We start from the raw sequence: 26,221 nt of genomic DNA, 5'->3' as shown, positions 1-26,221 counted from the left end.
TTGTATGCCAGCACACAGTGGAGTTCTCCACAGTGTTTCCCTTCAAACACCACAGTCACACCCTGGAGGATGAATTCCCAGTGCTTAATCTCATGACTGCTGAGGAAAAAAGAAGAAGAACCACCTGCTCCCTGCACAATGCTCCATCTTCAGGCTTTGAAACTGTAGAGTACATAAACTGCTGAAAGTGCTCAGTGGTAGCCACAGACCGCGCACTCATCACCAGCATTGATCATCCACAGCAAATTTGAATCAGTTTGAATGTTTGCCCTCTGCACTGTTTTAACAACAGATGTGCTAGTGTAAGTGTTCATAAAGGAACTTCCAAGGAATAATATAGCAACAGTGGTAAAACCAGGTCGCCTACAAATCACAGTCGGTGGACCGATCTCTAACTCCTTCAGCCCACTTGTCCAGGATCCTGAACCTCAAGTTTCCCCCAATGCATCCATGTGAGAGTGTGTGCAAATGTTAGAAAGGTGATATATTAGCACCAGTCCATTTACCATTTAGGTGCATGAGAAAATGACTCAAAAGTGTGTTCCTTTTTATGGGTTTATTGCCAAATGCTTTTGCTTGCATATTGGACATGAGTCTGCAGACAGTAACATTGTCACAAATTACCTCCCACAGAACTGTTGGCAGACCAGGACGGGATAGTTGCACGTCGTTGATAAAACAAGATGTAAGCAGTCTGCTTGCAGACCTCATCTTCAGATATGGGATGAACATCGCTATCATCAAAGCAGTACCACTGCCCATCGATGGAGTTCTTACAGTGAGCTACGAGACACAATGAAATAAAACAACATAAATATCCTGGAGAGCTCCTGTACCCAGCTGGATATGGTGCTTCCTTACCTGTGTAATGTCCTCCCTGCATGGTCCCATGATGGTTACACACCGCATACAGGTCATAAAGGTAGTCCTCTGGATCACGACCCATCCCGTACGGCCGTCTCCATGGCGACCAGTGGGAGGGCAGACTCCAGCTGCTCTGGCTTCTCTTTACCATATGAGGTGCCATGTCCATGCCCGTAAGCGGGAACTTCACCATGTTCTGCATCTTCATTCGCCGATCCCCGTCCTGTAGAAGCAATACGTTTAAGTTTGGGGTTTTTTTTGTTTTTTACTTACATCGTATGAAAAGATACAATCTTGTACCTGTCTGAAGCGTTTCAGGTGAAGTATGAGGATGTCTGGCAGGGTCCACAGGCTGAGTTTGATGCTGCCCTGCTGAAGCTGCTTACAGTGTGGACAGCGCCATGCATCATCAGGAGCAAGCTGAAATTAATGTGAAAACACTTTAAAGTGGCAAACTTTAAGCACAAAACAGGCTTTACGCTCTGCACCCCTGCATGCAGGGGAAAAATATATATATTTTAATCAGTATCAGTAATATTCTTTGTGCAGGTGACACCCGCTTACCTGTTCCTCTTTGGTGTAGAGTTGAAAACACTGGGCGAGTGAGCAGGTCTGAGGCTGCAGATGCTGCTCCTTCGCTTGCCGCACACTTTCAGCATCGGGGATGTACTCATCCTCAGTTCTTTTGAACAGACTGTGGGCGTAACACAGCCGAAGTCACAGAGGGAATACACAACTTCAAAAGAGTTACTATACAGCGCTGTGCTAAAGTCACCCCGTCATGTCTTCACATGTTTTATATATATGAGAAAACACATAGAAATAGAGCATATAAGGAAAAAAAGAGTTTGTACAATTCCAAAGAGCTTGAAAGTCAATATTTGTTGGGAACATCATGACTCTTCATTATTCTCTTGTAATTTCTTTAAGTAGTCTTCAGGAATAGTTTTTCAGAGTTCTTGAAGGACATTCAAGGCTCTTCCTTGGATGTTTCTGCCTTTTGTTCTGTTCTCTGTCAAGATGATCCCACACTGCTTCAATAATGTTGAGTTCTGAGCTTTTGGGAGGCCAGTCCATGACTGATAGTGCTGTATTGTGTGTTGCTGTTTTTATTTATCGAGATCTGCATTTACTGAAATTTAGTTTAGGATCATTGCCGTGCAGAAAATCAAAGTCACTGCCAATCAGACACTTTCCAGATAGTGTTGCATGGTGGAACAAAATCTGATGCTACATTTCTGCGTTTATATTTCCATGAATTTTGACAAGATCCCCAACACTGCTGGCTGAAGTACAGCCTCAAACCATGACCGAGCCTCCACTGGGTTTTACAGATGTCTGTAAAAACTCAATGTTGTACCGCTCACCTGACCTCCTCCGTTTCTACAGACAACAATTTGAACCAAAAACTCTTATTTGGATTCATCACTCTATCAGTCCATCATTTTTTTAGTCCAGTTCTTGTGTTAATTTTGTGTGTGTGAGCGTGTGTCACGTACTAGTCTTTCGTCTCCTTGTCCCACTCAACAACGATTTTGACATGAGGGGGTCCTCCGGGACCACAGGACTTGTATGCTCTGTTAAAAGTTAGACCAGAGACACATTAAATGTTTAATTTTACACATTTAACTGGGTTTTTTAATTCATTATTATATTTATTATCATAAGCACAGAAAGATTTACGCCTCCTCTAGAGGTAATTTCTGTTTTAGATTTTCACCACTAGCCACTATTAACCATTGTCCTAGTCTTGAAGTCATCATCAGAACTTGTGATGGTGACCATGTTTTTTTGTTTTAAAGTTTAGTTTGAACGAGTCTTTGTTTGTTCATGTAACACAAGCGGAGCAAATGTCACTCACAACTTTCTTTTCATTAAAAAGAAAATCCATGCAACAACCCCAGAGGTCGACAGCCTCTGTGAAGAAAATCTATGAGAACCAGACAAGCTATCAGACATCTCAGGATTTATTTTGACATCAATACCAATGAAGGTTCGCTGAGGCTCTTCAATCACCTTCAACTGGACAGAACACGCCACAGGATTTCTACAATGACATTCAGGTGGGGTAACACTGCATCCTAGCGGGGATATGCGGCATTACCTCTCCACAGAGGGATGGCAGAGCGGCTGCTCCTCCTGAGGCAAGAGATATGTGATTCCAACCACTCCTACCACACGCAAAGTGAAGGGCCCCACCTACAGGGCATCAAGGGTAAGACAAGAAAAAACTCAATCTTCATTAAAAGCTTATCAAAATGTGAGGTTGCTGTGTTTACGTCTTAATATGCACCTGTACAAAGACTCCAGGGCGCAGAACATGCCTCATTTTCTCCAAAATCTCTTTCTGTAGTACATCCCAGGTCACTGTACGCTCCAAATATAGAATAAATGGATTACCGAACCTGGGGGAAAATAGAAAAACAGCAAGTTTTAGAAGATTTGTGGATTAAATTTGCAATTCTTACACAGCTCTGTCCATTAAAGCACCTGCGTCCTTGCTGTCCAGCGCAGGCTCTGTTGCACACCAGCAGGACGATCTTCTCAGCCTGCCCACTGTTCTTATTGGGACTCTGAGGTGGTGTTGTAGGCTCTTGTATTTGTGTGGCCATCCTGTTATTATCTGTCCCATACTTCAAGTTGTTCTGATTGAGATTGGCATGTGGGCTTCCTGAAACGTACACAGAAAAAGTTCAAGTTGGGGGGGGGGAAAACCCACGTGCTCCCTTGTGAAGTGTTTCCAAAAATCAATCCAACATGCTGCTTTACCTTCCCAAAAATGAAACATTTTGCCTGTTTTTGTCAACCCACTACACTGAGACAAAGAGTGAGTAAACAGGATGTCGTACCACATCGCTTGGAGCGGATCTGCTCCGGTCTGAACAGCTCGGGTGTCTCGAAAGCAAAGATGGAGTCGCTCTCCTGAATGATCTCGAGGTCGTCGTCATCGTCGCAGAAGGAGCGATGGAAGCCATCGTAATACATTTCAGTGAGAACAATCTAAGCAGTGACGGGGAATCAAAAAAACCCAAAACACTAAATTACTGATGCGGGTTCGTTAACAGGAACACAAAGAGGAAAGTTTTAAATGAGGCCTCACCTGTTGGGCAGGTATTTTGGTCTCTTGGGCCACAGCTTGTCTCAACCTGGACACGGTGCCAGAGAGGGGCACCGCCACCCCGACTCTCATACAGTGGGAGCACTTTCCTTGATACACCACTGTCACATACAGGGGCCTGCACAACAGAACGACTGGATTTAATTGGCTGTTTCATAACCATGACTGGACCGATGTTCCAAAGATAGACAGCATCTTCTAATTTTAGCTTTTTCCTGTCACATCTCTCACAGTGTTTGTCTGGGCTCGGTTTGACACTCTCTTTGTTTCCAAGCTTGGAGTTCAGACAGGATCTTGTCTCATTGCAGTTTTGGATACAGGGACTTTTTTTTAAATTGTATGATGGCTATTGTCTTACTTCTAAACTAGACCCAGAGTCACCTTACCTTGTGTGAGGTACCGGGATTGGCAGTGAGATGCAGAGGAAAGGATCAAAGGTGTTGCTCTGTTTCTGGCAGTGAGGGCAAGTCAGGGAGGATCTAATCAGAGAAACAAGGAGAATTAATGAATTACAACTGACACCACTTTTATGTTCTTATATGAAGCTGAATAGTTGAGCCAGATCAAGACTGGAAATGGGAAACAATTTATTCCTAAGCTCAGGCTCCTGGGAGGCTTCCCATCATCCCATCATGCACTAAGCATTTCTTCTTTCTTGACCTCTTTTCAATCTCTGTATGTTTATACACCACTGCTACATTTAATCACTCTCAATTATAAAACTCTCATAATTTGTCTTTAATTCTGCCTCCCTCTGTTGTCTCCTCACAGCTGATGACTGTCCCTCCCTGATCCTGGTTCTGCTGGAGGTTTCTTCACATTAAAAGGAAGTTTATTCTTCTCACTGTTGCCAAATGTTTGCTTTTCAGGGTTATCTGACTGTTGGGGTTTTCTTTTTAATACCGCAGAGTTTTTACCTTACAATATAAGGCAACTGTTAATGTGAATTGGTGCCATATAATAAAACTGAACTGAATTTTAAGTTTCTTGAGCTTTAAATAAAAGGAAAAGGAAAAGAAGGAAAAAGAAGCAACAGCAGCTTTGAACCTGCAATCTTAATAATGGCCAGCAGGGGGCAATTGCTCCAGTTACAGAAAGAAGTCTGTAAAGACTGAGGAAATGACTCCACTTCTCACTTGATTTATGAGTTCAGTGAACACTTTTCTGATGAGTTTATGGTCTTGAAAATGTATTTTCATTCTTATTTAACACTGCTTAACACTTTCTAGGATAAAACATCCACAGCAAAGAATCCACAAACCAATGAGTGATCTCGCTTTCCATTTGCACGGTGTTTGGTTTGATGTCAAAGTCACAGCTGTGTATAAATGTCCTCATCTATACCAATGTGGATTCGACCTGTCATCGACGTTTCACTTGGATGTTTATCACATGGGCAATTACTCTCAGCATAGAAAACAAAGGATGTCGAGGATTTTCTTAGCTACGTATGTATGTTTTGTAATACAAGCACGGTGCTAAAGAGTCAAAACAAATGTGCAACTGCCAGCAACTGCAAATTTTACCTGTATTGTGCCTGAAACAGCTCCTGTACAAAAGAGCCAGGTGCTGGTAGTGGAGATCCTTCAGGGACAGTTTCTTCTTCTACTGGAGGCTGAGAATAAACAACAGCAGCAGTCGTCAAGAAGCAATAAAATGTTCAGAAATTACCGAATATGAAGTTGCATATCTGTTTACTTTAGGACAGCGGTAACACGTAACTGTGATCTAAATCAGTGTTTACCTTCCTGGGGAGTCTGCTGTCCAGGGGGACAATTTGGTTGAGGTCTTCATGAACTCTATCAAGCAACCAGAGGAGGAATTCTTGGGCATCGTGCTGGGAGTTGCCCTTGAATTGAAGGGCACTCTTTGACACTACATTCTGCAGACAACAGCAGAAAAAAGAAAAATCAAGAAATTGGATGGATTTAAGTGGCTTGCACAAAAAAAACAGAGATGTAGTAAAAGTTCACAGAGAGCGACTCGTTCCCTTTTTCCACCTTGCTTAACTGTGAAATATTCAGCTATGTTTAACCAGGACAACGATTAGCAGAGTCCTAAAGGTCAGGCCAAGCTTTTTAAAGCAAGGACACTGGCTGAAGCTTGACCTTAAACAATAAGCTGCTGGAGATCAAAACAGAGCGTACTCTACAAAGCCGCCCAGGCTGGAAGCTGTGAAGTCACCTCCACGCAGAGGCTATCAAATGTCACACAAGGTCAAAGATACGAGCGGCACTGGGTACTGTGTGGCCGCTCAGCCTCTCCTATGGGACAGTCGTCCTTATTTTAGAGCAGTTACAAAAGCAGCCTCAGCACTTTTGTGCAAAATGGTGCAAAAAAAACAGGGCCAGCCTATCTTGTGTGGCTCAACCACAAAGGTTGTCTTTAAGTAAAGAGATCTGAGATGATATCAGTGATTCATTTTCTAAATACCCAGGTCTCTTTTAAACACTGCACCTTCACAAAAATAGAACCCTATAAACTGCTATGCTGTGTGTATTTTTGGTTAACGACAGACAAGACACTGTGAAAAAAATGGGATTGTTATTCCCATAGGGCAAAGCTAGGGATGCACAAAATGTGAAATTCTAAGCCAATAGCAACTGTCCTGATTGTCCTGAGTGCCACTGTATTTGGTTTTAGTCGTTACTCCCTGTTTTCTTCGTTGTGCGATATAAAAACAATGGCTGAACTGTTTCAGAGTCTTTTATTGTTCATCGCACTGTTTGTCAACGTCTAGCTGATAAAAATCGGCCAATGCCATTGGTTTATGCTGTGTTTTTTGCCGACAGGCCAATAACCAATCAGTATGAAAGTGGCTTGATACTGATGCTCAGCCTGTGTAACTTCATTCTGAATTCATCAGTTGGTGATAATATTTAAAAAGTAATATTAAATGAGGCACTGCATTAAAGTTGTGATATCTTTCTCATAATGCATCATTAGCCTGAGTTGTTGGCTTTTTTTCTGCCAAATAAGTGCCCTCACATTTCATACCCCAAACTTCTGGTCTGCAATGCAGAGTTCAAAATCTAAATTAAAAACCAGTGACACCAACAAGGCACTACAAAAATCCCCAGTGCCAGGAAGGACAAACTGTTTTCCGGGGCTGTGCACTCAAACACTTTTGCGTGACTCTTACTGACCTTCGTTTGTACCTTTGCAGTACATTTGACCAGGATTTTAGCTGAACTTGTAGTTCAACTTAAATGTCAAATAGCAGGTTGAGCTTGAAAGGATTAAATAAGTGTTAAGTAAATGTGGCATAAAATGAATGAAACCACCACACAGCAAAAATATAACTATGTTTCCCGTGTATTTAAAAGGTGCACGATGTATGTATGTGCATTTATAACACCTGATAAAGAAAAAGTTTAAAAGTTTTTAAAAAGAGCTAGAAGGAGAAACAGGAGAAATAGTAGCTTATCCACCAGAGGGCAACTTCTCTGTTAGCAACACTGTGGACCCTGCCAAAAGTAGTCAAAGACTGATTGTAACAGTAAAAAAAGTTTAGTTTTTTTTTTTTTTAATTATCTTAGTAGGAGAAGCTACTTTTGGCTGCTCCCATATTCGCAAGTCGTTGCCACAGCAGATAGCCCTGCATGGTTTTCCATTTTTTTTGTTTTTGGTACTTTTTTGGTTGATTTAGGATTTGCATCTTCTCCCAGATTTGAACTGGAGAACTTTGCTTATTAGACAAATATTATCTTAGTAACTGCCCATAAAAAGCTACACACGATGAATGTCATGCAAAGCTGTTCATATTTCATGGGTCTGAAAGAAAAAATATCGGCTGATATATTGGATTTTTAGATCATCAAATATCAGTATCAGTACGGGTTTTAAAAAATATCATATCAATATTATTATCATATAATTTGCTTTGTTTTGTTGGGGGGGGGGTACAAATGTTGAATGTCTCATGTTGGCACTGTCACAACACTTTACTCTGTGTGTAGAGTGACTGCATTGGCTTTGACACTTGACCCTGTTACAGGAAGCCACTTCAATGTCATCTGATATTTATGCTTTTATCTACATTTAGTTTAATTCTGTTTCATTTTTCTTTGTTGGATTGGATATTTTTACACATTTGAGATATTTAATACACTTTTTATTTATACTTATTTTATATAATTGTATTTATTTTGATCTTTTTTTAAGATAAGATATTTGTTTTGTGATATTGTATTTAAATTTTTAGCTATATGCCAATTCTACTTTGTAAGCAGTTTTGTTGGGTCTTTTTAGTGTGTTTCACTTAATGTTCAGCTGGTATAACAAAGGAACTTCCAAACTCTTTGGACAAATAAAATCTCATCTTAAGATGAGATGTGCAGAAGTGCAGACTTGTGCAAAGTCTTTGAGATTTTAGGTAGTGTACTACAACCAAATCCTCAAACCAGCAGCTTCTGAGAGAGAATGGATGATAAAATAATTCCCTTGTGTTCTTATTAAATCTCCCTAATGGTCTTTAAGTGCTTCCAGTTTAGGCTCAGATTGTGGTTTAAGAAAAGAGGCGGAAAATTAGCAAATGTCCATCTTTAATGTACACAAACCACAACAAAGTTTGCTTTGCTGAAGTCCAGTTAGCAGCATTTAAGGTTGTAATAGTGTTTTTTAGACATTTGAAGAGAAAGATCCATTTGTACTGTGTGTGTGTGTGTGTGTGTGTGTGTGTGTGTGTGTGTGTGTGTGTGTGTGTGTGTGTGTGTGTGTGTGTGTGTGTGTGGTGTGTGTTCTCCCAAATCTTCCTGGACCAAGGCCAGGAAGATCGTGAAGGACCTCAGCCATCCCAACAACAGACTGTTCTCACTGTTGAGGTCAGGAAAGCGATTCCGCTCCCTGAAGACCAACACAGAGAGACTGAGGAGGAGCTTCTTCCCGCAGGCGATACGGTCTCTCAATCACACCACCACACAGTACTGACCCACACATACAGTTCTTACACACACTGGACTTTCTGGACATTGTTTTCACTTCATTACTTAAATCACGCTGCTGTTATTGTGTATATGCTGCTGTTATTGTGTATATATTTATTTATATTTCTTCATACATTCTTATATAGTTCTATATTGTGTATTTTGTTGTACAGTTATTTTATTTTCAACTTTAATTTATATATTTTATCTTATTCTCCCAGTTAAATTTACCCTTCATTCTAATTTGTGTTGTACAGTTATTTCATTTTTAACCTCAATCTATATTTTATTCCTTCCTAGTTAAATTTACCCTTTTTAATTTTTCATATTTATTTCCTATCTTATTCATAGCCTTTTCCTTTTTTGTTTTCTTTAGGTCACGAGCAGTTGTCCAAGCATTTCACTACATATCGTACTGTGTATGACTGTGTACGTGACAAATAAAATTTGAATTTGAATTTGAATTTGATTTGATTTGAATTTGAAATATCTATGAAATGACACTTTTAAAAGCACCAGTTGGAAGCGTTACTAATGTTACTAGAAAACACTTGTATGCTGCAAAAATCCTGCATAGTTTTATTCTGTTTTTTTAAGGTTATATTCACCCATGTGTCCTTGTCCAGTTCAACATGTTTAATGCTTCTGATGATGAAAATAATCTATATCCAGCTGGACTGTTTGCAGTTTGGCTGGCAACTAAAGCAGAAGAAAATAGACAGAAATAGCAACATTGTCAAGAACAAAGAATGCGCTGTATGGCCCGTTTCTGTTTAGTCTCTCTCCACTTTGTATTGAACTTTTCAAGAACACATCATGAGTGAGAAAACACGTCTTTTGTTGTGCAGAAGCAAATCTTTGTGATCGTGACAGGCAAACTTTTCATCGCCGGGACGCAGATTTAAGAGATGACAATGAAAAACAGACAAGGCTGGAAGCAAAAAGCTGATACAGTCAGCTTCAATACAGCTCTGCTCAAGATTCTGTTTCATTTACAAGGAAGAAGTGTTAGTCCTATAAACACTGACTTTTCACGGATCACTGGGATTCTACTATAAACACTTTACTGCTTGTAAAGTGCATATATGGCTGTCCCGTGTATGACAATCACACCTGGATCAAAGTCAGAAACACAAAGTGGCATATCTAAATTGATTTGTAGCCAACCACTTAAAAAGTAGGACTCAGTTTGTTGCTCAAGTTCACTTAGTTGCACTTAAGAGGCAAAAACTTGGACTATAAGGTACAGCTGGTTGTCCCATAAGCTCATATCTAATCAAACGTTAGATGACTGTTGAATTTGGAGCTCAAAGAAATAAAAAAAATATTGCAAAATAAAATAGAAACACAACTTAAATCTAGTGTCTTTTGGACACTTTCTGCTTGCTTGTCAAACTTGTGCAGACCCACACAGAGCGAGGGTCTTTATATGGGTCTCCACGACCTACCTTAAAGTCTCTGCTGTGCTGAGGAGTGTACTCGAAGGTCCACAGAGCCCGAACCAGTCCGGACAGCTGCTCGGTTACCTCCCCTGACTCCGGCTGCTGCTGTCCTCCCCCTTTTTTCTGCATCAGCACCCCGTTGGACTTGGCCTTTTCGTTGTTGCTTGTCGTCTCTCCACCTTTGAACTGCTCCAAAGCAAGGTACTCAGCAAAGAGCTCTGTGTTGCTCAGGCACTGCAAGATAGCGTTCATGAAGCAGGTGTTGCCGTGGTTCTTGAGCCCGGCGACACCGGGCACCTTATCCCCAAAGGGGAAACCCCCGCAGTCGCTGTCATCCGACGGGAGTGACCCCCCAGTGGTGTTGGGGAGCAAAGTTGCCTCGTCGGTCTCATCCTCGGCGGCCTGCTCGTCGGTGCCAAAATGAGACAGAGTCGAGAGAGTCCGGAGAACTCTGCTCATAAAGCTCCCCACGGAGCGCACCGAGCTCCTCCGGAACAGCTTTTTGCTGAAGGATTTCTTCTCCTTGTTACTCACAACTTTCGACATGATTGCTTTTTTTCTCTCTCTGCCCCTCCGATTTCACACCTTAATTACAGAGAGGGCCCCCACTTTTCAGAGAAACACCCCGTGCCCGCGCACTGACAGCTCCCTCGCTCTGTGGTGCTTTACGGGAGGCCTGAGCATATTTCACTGAAACGTAAAGGCCTGGCAGTTCTTGGGATCATATCATTAGGAGACAGCAGAGTACAGCATCAAATCATCGGCCCACTTGCAACACTGCGTCGGATTGCATAAACTGCCTCCGCGGAGAGCCGCTATCGGGGCGCTTTACGTGAATGCCAGGGGTAGTCCCGCACCCGCCAGCAGCCATCGTCATTTCAAATGGTGACATATCATCACCCGTTTCTTTGTTGGGGTGCTGGAAAAGGAAAAAGAAAGCACGGCGCTGTGGGGGCTCGGGTATCAGTGTCAGGCACACATAAACATCAAATCCACTACTCGCAATTAGGCTGAGAGTGACGAGCGGAATTCCTCATCATTTATTATTAAACGAACCGCAGCTCCACCCTTTTAAAGGTATTTCTTCTGACCCCGGCCATCGAATCCGCGCTGACGTTGAGAACCGGTGGGTCGGAGATATGAACCAAGTGAACGTCTTCCCTAAATCGACTCCACGGGCGCGCTGCCAAACTGAGGAACCCCCGACCGGAGCGACACAGCGCGCCGCTCCCTGGCGTTTGGCTGCTGCGGGGCATCTCTCCCTGCGCCAAACGCGTGAAGCGGACGTTCCCGTTTCTCCATCTGAAAGTTTGTTGTCCTTTTTTTTTGTTTGTTTAAATACTTGTCCGCTTCGTGCGCCTTAATTCCGCCTCCGAATGAGATTCACGGCGAGGCCGCTTCTCCCGTCTCCATCACCACCATCATCATCTGTGGGCAACGATACTGCAGGCAGGGCGGTAACGGCTGACGTCAGGGCCAAACACTGGTCCATGTTGGAGGAGAGCAGGTACAGCGGCATGTGATGATGCTCCGTGTCTGTTTGTGGACAGCGCGGACGCCGATCCCAACCAATCCGGTAGCAGTGGTAATATATTACTCTTTCACATTATTTTACATTATTTGCAGCTGCGCTTGTAGCTGGGGGAAAAGGACAACAAAGGAATTTTTGTTAAAAAAAAAAAAACCCCATAAAATTTAATTAAAAAACAAACAAACAAATAAATTATGTAAAAATGTTGCCAGTTGCTATGAATTGTTCTACAGTGGCTACACAAAAGACACAACACAGTTATTTTCATTATCAGCTGATGTTTCCCGATATTGTAGGCTATTGCTGGGCCACTGGCATGTCGGGAAATCGTGGAAAAGTCAGACTAATTAGAATTTATTTTACTTATATGGGCCTAGCGACAGTTCAAGACAACAGTCGTTTCAAGGCAGTTGATGTTGTAAGGTAAAGGCCCCACAATATTCACAGCTACCCAACAATAACATGATCCCCTATGAGCAAGCATTTGGCAACAGTGGGGAGGAAAAACTTCTCTTTAACAGGAAGACATATTTGGGTGAACCAGGATCAAGGATGTAGCCATCTGGCAGCTGGTTGGGCAGATGGCTGCACCAAAAGTAGAGCAATTCTCCCTAAAGACTCAGTCACACTAGACTATTAATAGGCTACCTGTGGGGGGCTCCTTAAAGAAAAAAAAAAAAAGAGTGGATTTCATTTCCTCACATTTAGTGACTGACTGCAAGTAAGCGTGTGGGACCAACTGGTCACAGGACCACAATTATTTGTTATTGGTTGCCTCCCACCTGGATAGATGTGCAACTGCTTGCAATCCAAAGTGGACTGACTGCCATCAGTCTCAGACAGATTAGCAAGGGTTTGCAAATAACTGCCCTTTAATTTATAAACGCAGACAATTGCCAACAAACTGCAAACAACCTGAGTGAGTCTGTACTGATGAGCGCAACATGTCCCTGAGGTTTTCATTAAGGGACTCGGTTGGTTGTGTTCTTGTTATATTACCATATAAAAGCAAAGTTGAGACATTTGTGTTTCAAATTTAAGGTCCTGGGTGGACTCTGAATTTAAGCAGTTCATAGAGTTGTCATTGCGTACCTCATTCACTCAAACCGATCGCAGACTGATTCAGTTCCATCGCCATTTCGACTCACATAAGTTGCTTTGAAGATGGCAACTGACAGCGTCTCAGATGCAAAAGCAACCAGGCCACAATTTCATATCACAGGGTCACTCTAATTTGGGTCTTGCCACAGTCTCCAACCACCATTTTTTTTAATGTAACTGTAGCATGAGCCCAAAGCTGCACACTCCATCTCCTGCTGCGATAAGGGACAACTGCAAAACTGTCCGACCTGATTCGTCCACATTTTCAGTAGTTTAAATGTGTGAAAAGAGCTTTACAGCAAAGTCTTCTTTGCCTACTCGAGTCCCCTGACAATTAACCGTGACAGACAAGCCAATTTTCATGTCTTAAAGGTAGGAAGTGGAACATACAACGCAATACACAGTTTACCACTGAGGGATCCTCATTCAGCGCTTGATTCAGTCCACTGAATTAAAATAATACACATAGCCACACTACAGTGTTTACATCCATGTTTTATATACACGTTTCCACCATACTGCATGTAAAAATATTAACCATGTCACCAGTTCAGCCCACCCACAACCTCAACAGAGACAGATCACTTTCTCCCTTATTTTCAAAGTTAAATTACCAGAAATGAATGAAGTTTGTCACTATTATTACCTAAATATAATTTAATAATTACGATTTATTCATTAGCATGACAGACTTGTTTAAGTAGATTTAAATGCTCTGAAGCTGCCCCCGTCTTATAAATGCAGAAGTGAAAAATGACAAGTCAAGACACATTCCCCTTTTGGTTTCACTTGAAGGCATCGTCACTGGTGAGACATCATCATTTCAAACTCACAAACATTAATCAGTTAAAAAAAATGAAAATTAAAAAAAATAAAAAAAAAGGTCAGACCTGCCCTTATTTGAATCTCGTCCCATAAATGCCATATTTAGACACAAACGTCTTTAAATGCTGCAGCTGTCAGCGAGATTAGTCACTATGATATTAGGGGAACTGTAACATGTAAACCAGCTGATATTAACATCACATTCTTCTGTTTGTTTACAGCACAGGACGTCCCCAGGGCCGCCCTTGAAGCCATGCAACCTATCGAGTCCTTTTGCTTTTTTCTTAGTAGTCGATGCTCCGAAGTGCAGCGATAGTGGACGTCAGTCGTCGAGGCAACAGCTTGGCGGTCTGTCTGTAGTCTTGTGGTTTAGTCCTAAGTAGAGTTACGATATTTTGCAGGGTGCGAGACGGCTGCAGGCCCAGGGCGTCCATCACGTTACTCAGATAGTCTGTGGAGCACAAACACAAATGTTCAGATATAATTTCGGGCTATTGTGAATTTCAATCGATCCCCATGAGAAGGAGTACGTCATCTGTCCCGCATTTTAGCTACTGTACCGATATCCGTGGCCAGTTGTTTAGTGGAATGAGTGCTCAGCTGGGGGATCAGTAAAATGGCATCACAGTAGGTCTGCATGGTTGCCCGAGCAATGGAGCCCAACCAGTAGTCTGCTGTGTTGTCCAGCTCAGTAAGCTCATCACCTGAAACAGAAGGAGAAGGTCTTTGAGAAGGGCACCAGATTACAAGACATCTCCTTTTCAAATGAGTTGAGTTGTCACTCAAGTGTCTTTGACTTTAGGGGAAATTGAGGGGGATAATTTTCAGTAACCTTGCTCTGGAGGGAAAGGCAGCTTCCCAGCATGTAAGGCCATCTCTAAAGCCGGGTCCTCTTGTGTCACAAAAGGCTCCAAGTGGAGTGGGAGAGACATCAGGTACTGTCCTATCTATGTGGAGGGAAAAGTCATATGGTCTCTGTAAATATGTACAAATGTGACTGTATCCTGTTTATTTATATTTATCAAATGAAAGTTCACTAACATTAGTGATGTACTCTTGGGGTGACAGGCTGAAATTAGGCAGGTCCTCCGTGTAGCTCTCTCCAAGACCAGGTGATTCTTGACTCTTAAACAAGAAGCACAAATCAAACAGATTAAACGGATACGGCACATCCACCACTCGAGCGCGCAAACTCAATCCAAAAGCTTTCAGCACACATGCACTCAAATCATCTTGATCCTTATTTGAAATTAAATAACGCAGAAACTTGACACCTCCATCTTGGAGACGAGGCAGAGCTGGTGCTTGATCTGCATGAAGACCGAGTCAAAGGCCAGCTGGTTGGCCTGCTGATTGAGTCTGGTCAGAGCCGTCCTAGGCTCTGCTAACAAGCTGGAGTTACCTGTGCCTTTCTCCTGCGAGGGACAAGCAGAAATAGGAGGAAGTGTCGGGTAAGAAGAACAGCTACAGAAGGACCCTGATAAACCAAGTGTAAGGGTTCAATACAGAAAACTGCCACACCTTTAACGAGTAAAGAAGTTCCATCAGATTGTTGTATTCAGCCACATTTCCCCTCTGAAGGTAGTTGTATTCTTGCCAAGGGTTTTTGGTGGCACTCTTCCTTTCTGTGGAAGTGGCCTCCTGGATGCCTGCCAGGCTGCGTGGGCTGTACGACTCTGACAAGTACTTACCTGCCGTGGCCAGGATCCTATGGGACAGATCGCAAAGTAGACATTTTCTTTAAAATTCCAGATCAGCTTCTTGACTGTGTGCTCACTGTCATTGGGTAAAAATATTCATTCAGTAAAAAGATTCACTCACTTGTTTGACAGCTGTTGTTCAAAGGCCCCACATTGTCTAAGCAACTCTCCACATGTGGAAATGATCCTGCAAACAACAATATTGTTTTTTTTAAAGCAAGAAGACAGCTTTTTTCATGCAATTATTTGCAATCCACGTGAATTATAACAAAAGGGTTTGTTGTTGTTTTTTGTTTTTTAAAAAGGTAATAACCTGACTGAGTTCTGGAAAGCCGTCCAGTCCTCCTGGAAAACCGATGAACTTGGTGTGTCCTCAAGCTTACACTTCTTCCTGATCGACTGGAGTGTTGTGGAAAAGTCTGACACATACCTAGAATCAGCACCACGTCAAAGCTGGTGAATCATCTACAGTAATGCTAAAATCAGACAAACTATATCTAGATATAAAACATATCTGTAGCAATCCATGCAGTATGTGGCGTATGTGAGTGTGAGTAGAGGCTCTTTACTTGGTGAAGAGGGCTTTGAGAGCTTTGAGGAGGCCACACACTGCAAGTCCATCAGTCAGTCTGACACAGCGGTCCACAGCAGCACCAGCCAGGCCAAACAACTTGCCTACCGAGTGGCTCAACTCTTCTACGCAATCAATTACCTCCCCATGTTCCTGTAGTGGAGTGTGCCAAACAGGACAAAATGGACTATATTAGTGTCACTGCTACATACAAACACATTTTTAGATTATGAATCTTAGCAACTTAACCCTGTAATGGCGAGTTTTTTTTAGATTTCTACATCATCAGTGTGATCTATGTTTTCCTTAAAAGCCTGAATAAATTGCACAAAAATGCCAGATGTAGCAAAATGATGCAAATTAAAAGCCCAGATATGCAAATTGATATTTAATTAATTTTGTCATTTGTGAGATGATTTAATAAACACTCCAGTGATGGTGGTGTTTAGTGCCTTGTTTCCTTCAAAACTTTGTGTCGTTTTGCTGCAAATAATAAGTCCTCAAAATAATTGTGCTGGAGGAGTTCTGCAGCTATTCCTCACTTTTTCCCTTTTTGCTGTTTTTCTAACCTCGTTCAGTTTTACATGATGCACTTCTCCTGTAATCCTCATCCCATGGAGTTTAGGAACAGTCATGACTTTCATTCATCTGTAAACAGTTTTTGGGTGGATTCTTTTTAAACATCCATTTAGCTTCTGACTTCATGCATCTATTCTAAGGAGAAGTGAAACTTGTTTTCACAGACGATAGGTCCTACCAGTCTTTCTAGGCAACAGCAGACTTTATCAGCAAGTAAACTTTGTTTGAATACCGGGAGGGGCACAACAACACTTCAAATCTCTCAGTAACTGGAACACCTGACTGACAACTTGACAAGTTGTTAGCAAACAGGTTCACAACTCTTTCTGTTGTTAGTTCAGTTATAATTAGTTAGTTAGTTCAGTGTATAATTATGATTTGGATAAAGATCAGACTACAAGTAATTACTGCAAAAATTCTGGTTATTTCAATGGTTCGGTTTCTGGTGTGCTCTAACCAAAGGCACGGCGCTGATCTGGATGAGAAGGTGAGCTTCCTCCAGATCTCCATAATGTAGCTGATAAGATTTATAGGGATCATACAGCGCACAGACCAGCTCACTCAGCTTCAAGAGGTTATGTTCACCTGCAGCAGAAATAAGACCAAACATGAAGAGAACACTTTATGTTGTCATCTTCCATGAGCAGTATTTACACATATGGTTCAGGTGCATACCCAGGTGTGGCAGCATGGCTGCTTCAAGGTTGTGTCCAAAGGTGGACGTGGTGTGATGGAGCTCCAGCAGAGTCCCCAGACGCTCCTCTTGGGCTGCCCGCTCCATGGCCGTGCTCAAGCACACAGGTATGGATGGCACCATGGCCCCCAGAGACTGTATCAACAACACTGTCACCACTTCATAAGGCTTCTTGAACACCTGTGTGGATCCAAGATAAAAAAAAAAAATTAGCACTACAGAGTGTTAGCAAAGTAAAACCCATCAGGTGTCGATCTTGGTACTGCAGTCCATCTCACCTGGCTGCTCCACTGTATTTGGCCGTGCCAAGTGGAGAGCAAGGTGTCGTAGAATTCAGACAGCTGCTGATTCAGATTGAGCTCGCTCTGGGAGAGATCCTGCCATATACTCAGCAACTGGCCCTGAGAACAGCAAAACAGACAGTCATGCACAGAAGCAAATATATCAGAATATGTCTTTGAGGAGATTTATAGGTCACAGAGATGCAGCGGTGCCTACCTTGTGACACTTGTAGTAGTACGCAAGAAGCTGCGGCATTCTGTCGATCTCTGTGAAGACTTTAACAAACAGCTTGGCTTGGTCTGCAGAGAGGCAAAAGCATGTGATGTTTGTACAGTGTAAGCAAACTACAGCAAACCAAAACAGTAAGCACTGAATAAATTCAAGAAACAACACTTTCTCTGGGGTTCTTACCTACAGACATGGAATTAAACGTTGCTACTATCTGTGGGCTGGCCATGGCCTCCAGTCTGTTTTTCAAAGCCTCCAGGTGAACACACTTATCAGAGTAGTCTGGTGTGTCCACTAGCATGGCCAGACTGTTCTGCATGCTGGTTAGCTTAGAAGAAATTACTTTAAAGTCCTGAAAAAAGGAAAATATGATTACTATCGTTACCGTCAACATCTGCACAATATCGTAATATTATATAATTAGCTTTCAAAGGATAAAAAGCTAATTACAATAGCACTGTAATTACACATTACTCATCCAATGCCTTGGAAGAGGTTTGACTCTACAGTGGATCAGTTTACAGGATGTGTTGAGTACACTCAGAAAGTTAGATTAAATAACAAGATTAAAGTGCTCCAATATTCTGATCTCTAACACGCATATGAGCCAGTGTGAGTCACATCAGTTCATAATTGGTAAGCAGCAAGGCAGGCAGAAACAAACCAAGAAAAGCTCTGCGGCAGAGTCTTTCTTTCATACCTGTGTTTTGAAGGTCTCCTCAATGTCTGCACTCAGTGTGCTCCATTTGTCTGCTTCCTGCAACGCTTCAGCTGCCAGCTGCATTCGACTCTTCACCTGATCTATCTCCACCAGGACCTGGTTGAAAATATGCATGAAACATACAGTTCAAGCCTCAGAAGTATGGAGTACTCTGCACATTTGAGTCCAGTGCTAGACTTTCACTATTATAATGCTTACTATTAAGAAAATTATTTCAAAAACACAATATACAAAGTATGTATACATGTTCTCCTAATGCACTAGATCACATTTAAATCCTGAATACACTTCAAGTAAGTATTGGAACTGTGCACACACCTGCATGGACTGCACTGTCTCCTGCTCAAATTTCTTGATGTCCTCTTTAACCATGACCATTTGCTCCTTTAGAAAAGAGGCCTCCTGTTTCAAAGCCTCCACATCTCTCAGCACTCGGGGCATATTTTGAAGGGCTTGGTTACTGCTCTCTACACAACAAATGAAAACACAACTCTAACTTTTTAACATGTCATAGTTAAATTCAACACAATTTTATCCATGCAGTACTGGTACACAGTATAAATACAAATGCCAAGGCGCTTGATATCGTAATGTAGAAACCCACCAACTCTGTAAACTCAGTAAACTGTAAACTTCTCTTTCTGTTAGTGAAAATAAGTTTTACATATTTAGCTGAGATGTCATGGTAAAAGGAATCCAATTTCAACAGAATTTGTTAGTTTTTCCTACATGATAAAGTAAAGCTTCTGTAGGAAGTGTAAGAAAGGTGTCAACAACTGAAAAGACATTTTTAATCTCAAGAGTTTATTTCTTTCCTGATTAAATAAAAGTTAACAATAACAACAATAACAAGAACAATAATAATAATTAGGGCTTAAACAGACCTCATCATACTAAATCATACTTTTTATTAATCTCTGGCTCTCTTCCACAGCATGTCTTTTATCGTGGCTTCCTTCTTTCAACCGGTCACAGCACATTGCCATCCCTCCCTGAGGTGGAGGTTTCTGCTGGAGGTTTCTTCCTGTTTAAAGGGAGTTTTTCCTTCGCACTGTTGCCAATGTGCTTGCTCATTGGGGGTCATATGGTTGTTAGGTTTTTCTCTGCATGTATAATTGTAAGATCTACCTTACAATATAAAGTGCCTTGAGGCAATGGTTGTTGTGATTTGGAGCTAAAACTGAATTGAAGAACTAAAGGTAAAAGAAAACCAGAAAATGTTCTGGTAGTTTATTGGCCAGACTGACCTGTAATTTTACAACAGAAGGTTTCTGGTAATTAACAGAAAGTTCTATAGTCAATAGTGAAAACAAATTAAATTTTTATGTCATTTAACTGTTTGTTTATCACTTTCATATATTATTCATGACAAACATCTTTATAAGCAAGAAAAAATGTAATAAATTACACAAGTACAAATTTTAAGCCAGCTCTGACACCTCTGATCTAGATACACAAACTCTTAAACTGATGTATGAATAGAACATAAATCTTCTCAAAGACAATTTCTCATTACGTGTTCTGGTCAAGTCTAACAAGTCATTTTCTCATAGGTGTTTGTCCAGGTAGAGATCTGGTGAATGTAAAGGCCACAGTAGATGATTCGTATAATTTTCCTACACCTAAAGCCATTCGGTGCTCACTAATGCCCTGCTGATGGGGACACCATGACTCTTTCTGTAAAGTTTTCCTTTAATTTGTCATCAGAAGATTTCATACAGCATGCAATTTCCAAGGATTGTGGGGCAGCTGAATTGTATTGGTTCTACAGAAATATTTATAAAACTGACTTTGCCGTTTATATTAATGCAATAAATGCAGCAGAAATGTTCTTGTAGCATACTGCATTAACTGTAAATGGGACGTAGTTTACTAAGTTAACAGTGTAGGCCATAAAGGCAAATTACAATGGTGAGGACATCCACTAAAGACGCACTGGCCAATGCAAAGTACTGACCCTCGATAGCATTGTTGACTTCCTGGATGAAGACCTGCAGCTTCATGACCAGTGTAGCAGCGTGTGCGTCTGCCTTCCCCGGCGCGTCCTTCTGCACCACCTTGAAGGCACCATTCACCCAGTCCTTCACGTCGAAATCATCGTCCAGGAATTTAGAGAAATCCATCTCGCTGCTTCGTTCGGCCAAACTCTTCCGCTGCAGTCTCTGTCATCGACCCATTTCTATCGTTACGCTAGCTAATTTTTCCCCAGCACCGGCTTCGACACGAATATAAAATAAACAGCCCACGAAAATGAAATTATCATGACAACTAAATAGAGTTCCAACAATGCGACGGCCTCCTCCAGAGTTATTTTCAAAGGTTTACGGCTTTAAAAGACTACAGGGAGCACATATTTCTAACTAGTACTGACTGCAGTGGTAATGCTGACAACAACTTCCTGTAGCGCTTTCTATTTACCTTCCCCCTAAAAACAAATGCTAAAAAAACGGGCCGGCTGCCCAATAAAAATCCCATCAACAGACTGAGGAATGTGCGTTCTTTGTAAACAAAGTGTAAATATCTGTTTGTTTTTTAAGAAGCATGATATCTTGAGGGCAGCTCATAAAACAGTAGCACATAAAGCGGCGAAGAGGGGTCACATTAAATTGGTCCGTACAGAAACATTGATAAAAGAAACGTAAATGGTATTTCTTGGAAAGTGGACAACCCCAGGTTAAAAAATTCTACCAATCAAAGTCAAAATTAAAGTTAAAAACATTACATCCGAACATATTTTATTATTTTTTGTCATAGCCAATACACTTAACTAGGGTGACCAACCGTCCTCTTTTCCCCGGACATGGGGGAAAGCCATTCGTACTTTGTATAGACATATAGTCTCTGGGCTGCGTGACTGTGACTCTGTACACTGGTTATTTGCTGTACCCTGGATACAGTGAATATGCCATGCTACGATACATAACGGAGACCCAAGGACAACTCCTGGGGAAAATGTTAAGGGCAAAAGACTGCCACGTTTTTCTGCAGAGAGTTAAATTCCTACATCTACCACTGGAAACTCAAGACAACTGAACAATATTTTCAGGAGTTTGAGATTCAGTTTGTTAAAAAAAGAGGTATAAAGTTGCATTCTCTGGATGGCCTCTTACATATCCACCTCATCGAGGATCAGGATTATGCACATACAACTGCAAAAAGGTGTGATATCCTGATGTTTGTTGAAATGGTAAAGCACTTGCTTCACCTCGATCCAAAAAAACGAATGACACCTGATCAGGTGCTGGACGATGCGTTTACAAAAGTGTGCCCTGCTTGCACCAGTGTAGCTCCTATGTTGAGTCCTGTTATGAACACATAAAATACTTAAGGACAAAGAAGAACGAGGCGTCAGATAGCAGGACAGAGTCTCCACACCAGCCCACCTCTGACACCAGACAACCTGCCCAAAGGAACTTCCCTCCCTCTGCAGCGGAGAGAAAAACACTAGTGAGCCCCCTGCAGCCAAAACGGTTTTCTCCCTTCAACTCAGAGGAACAGCCCCAACCTCATCAGGCCCAGTCAGAGTAAAAATGCTGAGACAATTCCAATGAAAGCACTGTGTAAAAGAAAGCATCTGGAAGTAGATAAAAAGGATATGAGTGATGCAGAGCTTAAAAGAAAAAAGACTGATTGGAAAGATGTGCACAGAAAAACACTGTACCGACATGAAAGGTCAGATCATGACCAAAAGAAAAAACACTGTTCTAGGGGTCCATCCTGCTCAACCAGTGGCTACAGGACACAGAATTCCATCTCGCCAAGTAAGAGGAAGCCAGATGAAAACGCCTTTGAGACGTCAAATAAGAGGGCCAGAACCAACTGCGAAAACAGCAAGAGCCACACCTTTAATGACAGTTGGGATGAGGACCACCACTGCAGAGAAGCAAAAGGAAGCAGAGTAACAGGTGGAGGATAGGCAAAGGAGGGGTAAGTGGTCCGGGTGGCGTGGTACTGACAGAGATGATCCGATGAGTAGTTCTTCTAATAACTATGACGGCTAGCACTAACTGCGGTTAGCTGAAGACTTGACGAAGAGTGATGGTAAGTGCTGGTATTAAACACCGGCAGCTCTATTGCCGGCAGGCGTGGAAACACACATGAATGCAGTGACTCAGCTTAGGGGTGGAAACGGCGACTCTGTGGAAAAACCCGGCACTCACCCAGACCATGACAATCAGTATGTAGTGTCACTAACACTGTGGGACTCTATAGGGTTCTCTGGTCCCTTCCTCAATCTTGTCCTTCAGTGCTGCAATCACTGCATGTCATTAACGTTCTTCTCGTTCCAGGAGATTTTCCCCTTCTCTATACTCTCCTGGGAACATTAATCCATCAGTGTCAGATGAACTGTTCAAACTGTACCTCAGCTGCCCTGAACTCTTCACTCTTAACCTTACCTTGTTAACAGGAAACAGGGGAGTTAGGGGATTAGACGGGTGACATGAAAGCAGATCCTGAGAAGTGATGAACAAGGCTGCACGCGAGCACATAGATATGATAGGCGGTAAATTAGGCAGAAGGTATGGACCCAAACTTAGTGCTGACATATGTTCATAACACTGGAATAAGGATCAGTAATTACAGGATTGCACTGAGAATTTTCATGGATAAACTGCACGGGGATCTGTATGAAGTCTACATGAAGTCATAATCTGAGCATTATTATTATTAGTAGTAGTAGTAGTATTGTTATCTTCATCATCATCATTATTATTATTATTATTTTGAGTTTCTTTGGATATGAAACCAACAAAATAACATTGTGACTCCTACTATAAACTGTCAAATAGAAATGTGGCATATGCTTTAATTGTGGGTAAAAAGCTTTTCTTACCCACATGTTTGAAGAATTTCAAACATATTTAACCTGGACCATAAACAAGACTTTTTCCTAATCTGTTCCGGGGTCTGGACTCTCTGATTTGCCATGCTTTCATCTTGACCAGGAGGTGGGCCAAGAGTTATGTTCACTTAAGTCCAGGACATGTGGAGAAGTAACACAATTGTCTAGAAAAGGAGACAGTGAGACACAATCACTAGCAAAAACAAAAGGTTTTGATTAATGATTAATCTTAAAATATGTGCCAGGCTGCTACTACTAACTAACACAAGAACAAACAGCAGAGGCTGGTCAACAAAGCAATTCACAGATTATTCTCAGAGAAAGCCTAAGTGGTCACAAACACACAGATCACATGAAGCAAAGTCAAAAGGCACTTTGGCACTGGCAGTGTCTTCTGCATCAATTTGAGCTCCTCAGATTACATTGCCTCCACAGGAAAAAGTGTGGTTTCTAAGACAGGGCAGAGAGAGCACTAAACTAAACTAAACTAAACTAAACTAAGGTGACCAACCGTCCTCTTTTCTCCGGACATGTACACTTTTCACGTTCTGTCAGGGGTGTCCGGGGGGATTTTCGAGATTGATGAAAATGGTTTTTCTATAGGCCTACAGAGGATCCATATGTGCGACGTCATCCCAGAACTGCTGCTTTGTGAGTGGTTGTTCAGCCTCACAGACGTGACAGAGCACGCCTGATGATGTTTAAAAGATGCGAAAGCGCAAATGCAGCTTTTCAGACGAACTGCAAAAGAAATTTCCCTCATACCGTCCCGGTACTGGTCATTTTTCTTATACAGATGAGGCCTTACTTCTGTACCATTATTTAATTCCAGAGGTTTTTCAGTTATCTTTTTGCACTTGTTGTCTTGTAAACCCTATGACATTTTTTATTTCACCATTCATTAACCACATAGAGAAGGCATCGTTTGAGTATGTTAAAATTTTCTTTAAGCAAACAGCATTATTAACGTTCTTCATGACTGGGCCAAGTGTCCTCTTTTTTGGAAATCAAAATAGTCCCCCTGCACTTAACAGTGTTTCGAGGGAATGACAATCAGTGGCTTTCACAGATCTGCATTTAACTATATGTGTTAGAATTCAAAAATAATCTTTTCATCAGAGATAGCTGACAGAAGTTCCTGAGTGGGCATGTGCATCTTGTGCATCTTCTGCTGGCCTTTTATTTTATGATGTTACACTGGGTCTTTTTGAATAATTCTGGTTAAAAAAGAACCAGAATATATTGAAAGAGTTAATACACACTAATGATTCCAAAACAAACGGTGTTCTCTGGGAAACCATGGTTTTACACACTGTTGACATTCTGTAACTTTTCATATCCTTTCCATGTGCTGTGACAGACATTTATCACTACACTGAGATCAGTCCCAGAAAGTTATGCAAAATGAAAGGCAATAAAAGATTGCATGGAAAACAGGGCTGTGAAGGAACGGAAAGCATAGATCAAACATACCTCAGTTGGTGCTCAGAGCAACCTGGGAGCTCATACATAGGTTACGCAGGTATTTTAACAGTTGTTCGGTTCAGTTTAAAGAGATGGGAATACTTGATGATATTAAGAACACAGTGTCGCAGGCTGTGTTCACTCCTTCCACTCTGATGTCCGGGCGAGGAGGGCTGCACATGGCTCAGATATTACTGTGTCTGGTTACATTTGTCATAAGTGCCTTCAGAGGAGGGAGCAGCCATACCTACTGGAACTACGCCATGTTTGCCTGGTCTTTCTGTCCCATCATGACCCTCATCATCACCATCATTGAGATGTTCATGCTTGACCCACTGCTCAAACTTTGCCTGGACTGGAGAGATTTCACCACAGGGATGGCCATGTCCTCCGCGCTTATGACTGTCAGCGTTGCTATTTTCTATGCCAATTTCTACATCTGCCGGACATGCCTGCACGGGTGGATTGTGAGCATATTTGCTTTCTTGTCCGGCATCGTCTACATACTCGAAGTGGTGAAGGACAAGATCTTCGATAAGAGTACGGGGAGCTACCTGTCCGCCCTACCTGGATTCATGAAAGTTATGGAGGCTTTCGTGAGCTGCATGATTTTTGTGTCCCTGACCGGTTACAGAGACTCCTTCCCTCTGATCTTGTGTGTTATAGCATACGCCATTCCATTTCCCATTATCCCTATAATCATTGCCACCAACATCCTCAAGAAACTCAAGAATTGCTTGCCTTTTAATCTGGACAGGTTTGTCTTTATATTCCTGGTCATCTCCGTTGTGCTCTATGTATTTACTGCTATCATGTGGCCCATTTTTATGTTCAGACACAACCCTCGCCCCAGTGACTGTCCACCCAGCTATTGCATATGGGCCATTCAGTTCATGGTTGCCTTTTTCACCTATGTCAACCTCATTCTATTCGTACTGGACCTCATTTTCACTCTGCTTGGTATCTGTGGCTTTAAACGCCCATAAACTGGTGCCTTTCTTTGTCAATCAAAATTCTTTTAAGTTGTACTTCAGGTTAACAAACACCAAAAAAAGGGTTAAAATCCCGTTTTTGATTTTCTATAATGCTTTCTGAAACTGGTATATTGAGGTCCATGTAAATAGACTAAAGCATATGGCTATAACACACTTGTGTTTAATCTGCATCAGCACTTCAGGATATCATTGTTGGGTAGCTTGACAGATAGCTCTACAAAGTTTAATACCATGAATGTGGATTATAATTTCTGTTTTTATAGTTTCTGTATTTTTACCATTATAAAATTGAGTATTTGAATATTGCTTTGTTATGTTTTGTCAAACTGAAATGCACA

General features: G+C 41.8%; 3 protein-coding genes across 3 annotated transcripts in view; 1 reads left to right on the top strand and 2 right to left on the bottom strand.

The window, feature by feature from the left end:
* Positions 1-13,341, bottom strand: part of LOC120728527 (ubiquitin carboxyl-terminal hydrolase 31-like) — a 16,596-nt gene extending 3,255 nt beyond the window's left edge. Inside the window, exons 1-14 of the mRNA XM_040023508.1 lie at positions 10,356-13,341; positions 5,727-5,864; positions 5,509-5,597; positions 4,369-4,461; positions 3,965-4,100; positions 3,714-3,864; positions 3,355-3,535; positions 3,158-3,269; positions 2,969-3,063; positions 2,364-2,441; positions 1,429-1,558; positions 1,165-1,284; positions 862-1,087; positions 625-783 (exon numbers count right to left, since the gene is read on the bottom strand). Coding sequence (XP_039879442.1) covers positions 625-783; positions 862-1,087; positions 1,165-1,284; positions 1,429-1,558; positions 2,364-2,441; positions 2,969-3,063; positions 3,158-3,269; positions 3,355-3,535; positions 3,714-3,864; positions 3,965-4,100; positions 4,369-4,461; positions 5,509-5,597; positions 5,727-5,864; positions 10,356-10,895 — 2,248 coding nt within the window. The 5' untranslated portion in view covers positions 10,896-13,341. The remainder of the gene's footprint in view (positions 1-624; positions 784-861; positions 1,088-1,164; positions 1,285-1,428; positions 1,559-2,363; positions 2,442-2,968; positions 3,064-3,157; positions 3,270-3,354; positions 3,536-3,713; positions 3,865-3,964; positions 4,101-4,368; positions 4,462-5,508; positions 5,598-5,726; positions 5,865-10,355) is intronic.
* Positions 13,342-13,458: 117 nt separating this feature from the next.
* Positions 13,459-21,095, bottom strand: cog7 (component of oligomeric golgi complex 7). Its single transcript, XM_040023512.1, has 17 exons — positions 20,539-21,095; positions 18,900-19,048; positions 18,561-18,677; positions 18,044-18,212; positions 17,849-17,931; positions 17,629-17,751; positions 17,332-17,530; positions 17,114-17,241; positions 16,076-16,230; positions 15,820-15,936; positions 15,628-15,693; positions 15,328-15,514; positions 15,081-15,221; positions 14,848-14,931; positions 14,639-14,753; positions 14,367-14,510; positions 13,459-14,257 (listed from the first exon to the last, which is right to left on the bottom strand). Exons 1-17 carry the CDS (start codon positions 20,702-20,704, stop codon positions 14,091-14,093), a joined length of 2,310 nt encoding a protein of 769 aa, XP_039879446.1. The 5' UTR covers positions 20,705-21,095; the 3' UTR covers positions 13,459-14,090.
* A 3,885-nt stretch (positions 21,096-24,980) lies between these two features.
* LOC120728308 (myeloid-associated differentiation marker-like protein 2) lies at positions 24,981-25,874 on the top strand. The gene has a single exon (XM_040023103.1). It carries the CDS (start codon positions 24,981-24,983, stop codon positions 25,872-25,874), a length of 894 nt encoding a protein of 297 aa, XP_039879037.1.
* The last annotated feature ends 347 nt before the right edge of the window (positions 25,875-26,221 follow it).

This window comes from Simochromis diagramma, unplaced genomic scaffold (genome assembly GCF_900408965.1).
Source record: "Simochromis diagramma unplaced genomic scaffold, fSimDia1.1 OVJJ01000208.1, whole genome shotgun sequence".
In the NCBI taxonomy this organism is placed as follows: domain Eukaryota; kingdom Metazoa; phylum Chordata; class Actinopteri; order Cichliformes; family Cichlidae; genus Simochromis; species Simochromis diagramma.
The sequence above is the reverse complement of the archived record's forward strand: the minus strand, read 5'-3'. Positions and strand labels throughout refer to the sequence as shown.

What these genes read in the sequence shown, in the direction of transcription:
- LOC120728308 (XM_040023103.1), top strand. Translation starts at nt 24,981, where the DNA reads ATGGGAATACTTGATGATATTAAGAACACAGTGTCGCAGGCTGTGTTC.
- cog7 (XM_040023512.1), bottom strand. Translation starts at nt 20,704, where the DNA reads ATGGATTTCTCTAAATTCCTGGACGATGATTTCGACGTGAAGGACTGG. An exon ending in ACTACTACAAGTGTCACAAG is followed by an intron (nt 17,752 to 17,848) that starts GTAGGCACCGCT and finishes TGCTGTTCTCAG; the next exon opens with GGCCAGTTGCTGAGTATATG. An exon ending in GCTTTCCAGAACTCAGTCAG is followed by an intron (nt 15,694 to 15,819) that starts GTTATTACCTTT and finishes TGTTGTTTGCAG; the next exon opens with GATCATTTCCACATGTGGAG.